The 7158-nt window shown below is 39.2% G+C and overlaps 1 protein-coding gene across 2 annotated transcripts in view; it reads left to right on the forward strand.

Annotated features, from left to right (window-relative positions):
- Nlp (Nucleoplasmin) overlaps positions 1-6255 on the forward strand; it is a 59768-nt gene extending 53513 nt beyond the window's left edge. For both annotated transcript variants that reach the window (XM_067760578.1, XM_067760577.1), the window contains exon 3: positions 5919-6255. In XM_067760578.1, the coding sequence (XP_067616679.1) occupies positions 5919-6218 (300 nt within the window). In that variant the 3' untranslated portion in view covers positions 6219-6255. The remainder of the gene's footprint in view (positions 1-5918) is intronic.
- The last annotated feature ends 903 nt before the right edge of the window (positions 6256-7158 follow it).

Below are 7158 nucleotides of genomic sequence, written 5' to 3' on the forward strand. Positions count from 1 at the left end.
GAAGCTCAGTTTATATTGAAAGTTGTTGACTCATATCGAAAAAAGTTTCCATCCCATGCAAAATCTGCATTGATTCATCAACCTCAGGCGTTGTAAAGTTTTCTTCAATTGAATTAAAATATCATATACAGACAATAATATCTAAGTACGTACAATGTATGTTGTGCACTTTCTTAAAAAAAATAAGTAAAGAGTTTTAAATATTCATAGAAATGTCTAATTTCAACTTTAATCAACATTTGGGTCCATTAAATACTGCCAGATGGGCGTAAAATTTTCCAGGGGTATTTTTAATGTTAAATAGAAACTTTTTCAACCCGGCACTCATTGATATCAAGTGACTTTACAAAAATGGCCAGGCTGGTGTGCCCACATAACGGCTCTGAACCATAGAATACTGCTATAGCAACCTGCTTAGCTATTCATTACATTCATGTCTCTGATGTATAGGAACCCATCCTAACAAAACCTGGTGTTTGGCTCCCAGATCATTTAGGATTATAATTGTAACGAATTTATGGAAATTCCGCTTATTTGCAACCTTCTGCTAACGTTCGAATCACTAAACTGTTGAATAAATAATTCCAATATTCAATAATGCAAAAATGGTCTTTATTAAACTACTTTCACAATAACACTTCTACTTCTCAACAGATAGCGTGCTTAAATCAATCTGATTACTGATTACTCAGCTTTAACTCCTTTTATACTCTATGATGTCTCGTTCGCATACTTCTAGGCGTTTCTATATTCTAGAATTTACTATTTGTTTACCAGCTATAAACTCATCAGCTATAACTACAGACGCACAATTATAGCTTCTCGCATAGCCATATGCGCGTGTATATGTAAGTGAAACTTCCACCGATAATTGCCTACTTTTGGGAGTATCTCAGATATATGCATGTGTTTGTGCGTTTCTTCGCACTTCGTTTATTTGGGAACAAGCATCAACACTAGCAACAACATCAGCACTGAAATCCAGCGAAGAATCAATCTTGCCAATAAATGCTACTTTGGACTAGGTAGGCAATTGAAAAGTAAAGTCCTCTCCCGGCGAACGAAAATCATACTCTACAAGTCACTTATCGTACCCGTCCTGCTATATGGGGCAGAAGCATGGACCATGACAACAGCAGATGATTTATGGACCTCTACGCGTTGGCGATGGCGAGTACCAAAGAAGATTTAATTATGAGCTGTACGAGCTATACGCAGACATCAACATAGTCCAGCGAATTAAAACGCAGCGGCTGCGCTGGCTAGGCCATGTTATGCGAATGAAAGTTGATGTTCCGGCCAGGAAAGTGTTTCTATCGGAACCCGCCTATGGAAGCAGAGGTAGAGGGCGGCCCCCACTCCGTTGGAAGGACCAGGTGGAAAACGATTTAAACTCCCTTGGTGTGACCAATTGGCGCTGGTTGGCGGAGCGAAGGAGCGACTGGCTCGCCTTGTTGGACGGCGATAACCGTTTAGACGGTTAAGCGCCAATTAAGTAAATAAGTTGTGCGTTTCTCTCCGCTGCTTGTATGGACATACTTATGTGTAGACATAATGAGTAATTTTTTTACGTACATACAAGTGTGGCAGCTTGCTTTATTGTGGTATGGCTTTATTTACTTAGTTTCAGATTAGTGATGTGAGTATCACTTAGTGTCACTAATATTCGTCACATAATACATTCGTTCACTAGCTCAGAAGTAATTGTTTAAGACTGCTGCCTGGCTGTCTGACATAATGAGGATACTCCACCAGCCCCTTTGTAGACATTCTTTATCGCAAACTTCTATTGCATGGATTTCTGCCTGAAAAATAGTGGTGTAATATTCCATTGGCAACGAATTCTTGAAGTTTGGGCCCATAGATGCCAGCTCCCGTTTTTCCGTCACCAAATTTTGATCCATCCGTGAACCAGATTCCTGAGTCGAGAGTCAGTATATGGATTCCCTTTCCCAAAGAGTACTGTCCACAGTGGACACCTCGAAATTCCTCGAGACTGCATTACTTATGGTGATTTCTTTTCTACACGAAAATGTCGCCACTTTCAGCGGCAAACATTTTTAAGATTCTCACTTCGCCCTGTGAAATTATAGCCACTTAAAATGTTCAGTGCCACCCTGCATGACTTGAAAAGAACAAAAATTGTAACCATTTTTACAAAAAAATGCAGTTCGTGTGGTTGTTCGCTGTCAACTGTGATCGCAAATTGCTTTTGAGTGGGGCATGATGCGACACATACGTACATATATAGCATTCGCTTCAGCTTCGTGTGATTCATCAGCTAATTGACAGGGCTGTTTTCTGCACCGTCAATGGCAGCGAGGGCAAGTAATGTTGCATTTTTGGCCATTTTTAGGGGTAGGTTGTTGAGAAAAGATAATGATGCCCTCTATTGAGGCTAAGCTGATTTTACAACAGAACGCAACTTTTTGAAGGGTTGGCGTGAAGGCGACATTTTCGTGTAGAAAAGAAAACACCATTAGTTGCAATACCCGGATTCTTATGTATTTTTTAATACTTTCATAATTTCATATGCCCTATCATGTTTCCGCTCTTTAGCTCAGATATATTTTAAAGTCTTAGTGCAAGCGAGTGTTGCCTCTTTCTTTATTAAAATAGGAAATTGGAGGTACTCCCACTAAATAACTAAGTTCATCAGTAGGGGACGTTCTCATCGCATGTTGTTGTTGTTGTAGCAATGCTTCGCCCCCCCTAACAGCTGCGACCGATCACAAATTGTCATCAATATACTCTAACGGGAGTCCAAGGAAACTTGCTGTTTCAACAGGGGTGGACCATAATGAAAGGGGTCTTAGAGGCGTTGGTTCCACATTACAGTTAAAGAGATGGTTGGTGTCATGTGGGGACACATTGCAAGCGGGGCATACATTTTGTATGTCGGGGTTGATTCTGGATATGTAAGAGTTTAACCTGTTACAGTATCTAGAACGAAGTTGAGCCAGAGTGACTCGCGTTTCCCTGGGGAGTATGCGTTCCTCTTCCGCAAGTTTTGGGTACTGTGTTTTGAGTACTGGATTCACCGGGCAATTCCTGGCATAAAGGTCCGACGCCTGTTTGTGGAGTTCACCAAGGACCTGCTTGTGTTTTTTTGCTTCATACGGCTGAGTTTTCAGGTGCCTTATTTCCTCAAAATGCTTACGAAGATCACTCCTTAAGTCCCTAGGCGGTGTTGGCTCATCAATGAGATGTCTGTTGGAATGCCCAGGTTTCTGGGTATTCAACAGGAACTGTTTGGTTAGCATCTCATTTCTCTCCCTTATGGGGGTATTTTCGCCTCATTATATAGATGGTGTTCTGGGGACATAAGAAGACAGCCCGTGGCTGTTCTGAGCGCAGTGTTTTGGCAGGCCTGTAGCTTATTCCAGTGGGTTATTTTTAGGCTTGGCGACCATATAGGGGACGCGTAGCAAGCAATCGGCTGGCCAAGTGCTTTGTAAGTGGTAATGAGCGTTTCTTTGTCTTTTCCCCAAGTGCTGCCAGCAAGGGATTTGAGGATTTTATTACGGCTCTGGATTTTCGGTACAATTCCGGCTGCGTGCTCACCAAAATGTAGATCCTGATCAAACGTCACACCCAAGATTTTGGGGTGTAGGACAGTCGGTAGCGTAGTGCCATCGACGCGGATGTTCAAAATGGTCGACATTTGGGACGCCCATGTTGTAAATAAGGTCGCGGAGGATTTAGTCGGTGATAATGCCAAGTTTCGCGAGGCGAAAAAACTGGAGAGATCAGGGAGGTAGCCGTTTATTCTGTTGCAAAGCTCATCGATCTTTGGGCCTGGGCCTGTGGCCATTATTGTGCAGTCATCGTCGTAGGAGATAGTAACTCCTTCTGGTGGCGAAGGTAGCTTAGATATGTAGAAATTAAACAAAAGTGGGGATAGGACACCACCCTGTGGCACTCCCTGTTTAATTCTTCTTGGTTTTGATGATTCATTTCTAAATTGCACCGATGCCTGCCGACCACCCAGATAATTTGCGGTCCACCTTTTAAGACATGGGGGAAGGGTAGACCATTCCAGGTCTTGCAATAACGTGCCATGGTTGACCTTATCAAAAGCTTTTGATATGTCTAGCGCTACGAGTACTGTTCTATGGTGGGGGTTTTGATTTAAACCGCAATTTATCTGGGTGCTGATGGCATTTAGCGCGGTGGTGGTGCTATGGAGTTTTCTGAAGCCATGCTGATGGCAGGCTAGCTACAAATTTGCTTTAAAGTAGGGGAGCAAAATGGCTTCAAGCGTCTTGGCTACTGGCGATAGGAGAGATATCAGGCGATATGACTCTCCTATATTAGCTGTCCCATCGCATCCATTATGCCAATTCAAAGTAGTCGATGACGTTGGCTTTATTTGGTTATTGGTGTTCTTTGCGATGGCTTCGGCCAAGAAACTTTGGGCCCATAGGTGACTATTGACTAAATGTCCAGGCTACCAATTTTAGAGATAGTCCGCATGTTTTGCCTTAGAGTCAAGTGCAGGCGAAGAACGCTCTTGTTGCTTTGTTTAAGATGCCATCTAAACGAGTATTCCACGTGATGGCTCTGTCCAACATAACCCCTAGATATTTTGCTTATATTTAAAATAGGATTTTCGTGTCATACAGGGATAGTTATGGCGTGGATAGTTTCCTTCGGGTTAAAGGCACTGGTACAGTTTTATTCAGGGATGCACCTTAACGTTAAGCTAATCGTTTATCAAAAAATTTCCACCGTTTCCGTTGAAACACTTCGAAATATTATCGATAAAGAAATTATCAAGATAAATTGTATCTCGTTTTTAGCCGAAACGAAAAGCTTTCGTTAACGTTAAAAACGTTAACAAAAACGTGATACTTTATGTTTGAATTGTGCTGGCAATGCTATAGCCATGGTGAAGCCGTAAGGTGGTAACAGCGAGCGCACATACACACACAAATTCCATATAATTTGTTTGTGTAATTCGTTGGTGGTAATGTCAAAAACACTCTGAGAAATGTTCGTACTGTCAAAATTCATGAGAAAAGTTGCAATCAGCTTGGCTAATGCTTTCACCTTTAATGACTCCGCCATCAATCAGCTTTGCCAGCATAGTTTGAAATTAATAATCAACATAAACGATTTGATTCCGTTTTGATACGGCAGAAAACGAAACGAAATCATTTCGTTAATTTCACGTTCTTAACGTTAATAAACGAAACGAAATGACTTTGTTTCGTTTATTAACGTTAATTATCGTAACGAAATGATATCGGTTCGTTGGTTAAGCATGCCTGGTTTTATTAGGATTAATGCGTAGGGCTTGTTGCATGTGATTGGATATTGTATCCTCGTACATTCATGTGATGCACATTACTAAGTCATCAGCATACCCAATTGGATTTCAGTAACTGAAGTAGGTCATCTATGACTAGGGTCTACAAGATAGGAATGAGTACACTGCCTTGAGGACTGATTTTTCTTCTCTTCATCATAAATAGCACCCAACGAATAATCATTGGGCTTATATCCTTGCCAATCATAGCTTGTTCGAAACATCAGGCTATCGTGTTATTGAAAGCCCTTAAGATGTCAATCAGCGCATATGGAGTATATCTTTAGAATCCAAAAACTTTATAATTTTTTCCGTTAGGCTATGAATAGCCGTTTCCGTGAATTTTCCTGGGTGAAAGGCAAATTTAGTTCTACACAGAGGAAGTTTGTTTAGGTTGCCCTCCCTAATGTGCTGATCCAAAATCCTTGGATTCTCCTGACGAGGAAATTGATTTTGAAATTTCTTTAGAAAAATGGTGGGGTCCGATGCCCAAAAAAGTGGTTTCATCGTATTATAACACTACAATTGATAAAAAAAGTCCGACATTTTTTTACAATTCCCTCCATTCTATATATTAATTTTATGCTTTTTCCGCTTCTAATTTTAGGTATACACAGTTAAGGACTCACTTAAAATTCCGATTGCCGTATTAAAGGCAGGTGAAACAAGGGCCGTAAATCCCGATGTGGAATTCTTTGAAACATCTGTCACATTTAAGCTGATCAAAGGTAACGGACCTGTTTATATAATGGGCCAGAATATTAAGGACGACGTTGTCGATATTGAGGATGAAGAGACCGACGAGGAGACTGGCGAGGAAGATGAGGAGGAGGCACAGCCACAGAAAAAGAAACAAAAAGTGGAAAATAATTCAGATGGCAAAAATGCTAAAAATAAGAAGAAATAAACAAGTTTTTAGCTAACAAAAAACATATACCCCTATACATTCTTCAAATTTATTATATTTCAATTTAAGCTAAAACAAAGACGATGAATCCAATATCGGTTAAAATGAAGTAACTATTTCAGTTCCCCCGATAACGAGTTTTTTGTTTAAGAATTTGCTTTTTATTATTCACTGACAAAAGTTACCTCGAAAATTTCCTACTTCATACATAAATGCATATGTATGTATTATATCATTTTTACACCTCCTGTAAGGATATATGTAATATATACTTGCCTATTTTGTTCTCGTATATATTGCAACTATGTACGCCCCTATCTTTGCCAATGGAATGAAAATTTGATATTGCTCCTTTAAATTACTTATCAAGGATAAGTATATAGGAAATCTCTTATAAATGTAGGTATGTATATTCGCTGTTGGAAATAAACAGCAATTTGGCAGGGATATTTTAACCATGGGTATTGAATGAAGTAGACAAAAAGGGTTATCATAAAAATAATTCCATATACCATTTCATGCTACGTACACAAGAGGTGTAGTGATTGCAGCAAATAATTTTTGAACCCCTAGCAGGCACTAAAAAGAGTTTAAATATTAACTAAAACAAAGCATGCATATAAATTCAATTAAGCACATTGCATTGTGGCTATTGCAGAATTTCTTTTTCGGCAATCTTCTAAAAAATATTGAGAAAGTAAGGAACAATGTTGAAATTATTTAAGATCTTTAATGAAATGCATTCACTATTTTAATTTGTACATAAATACATACATACATACATACCTACCTAGTGATAGAAAAATGTGGAGAAATTAAAATTCATAAAAATTTGAGTGCGAATTAAAAAAAAAAAATTATAATACATACAAAAACAAAGTAAAACTAAAGAAAACAAATAAAGTTTGTTTACTATTTTTAAAATAATACATATGGATTT

The sequence above is a fragment of the Eurosta solidaginis genome, chromosome 1 (assembly GCF_040869045.1).
Source record: "Eurosta solidaginis isolate ZX-2024a chromosome 1, ASM4086904v1, whole genome shotgun sequence".
NCBI lineage: Eukaryota > Metazoa > Arthropoda > Insecta > Diptera > Tephritidae > Eurosta > Eurosta solidaginis.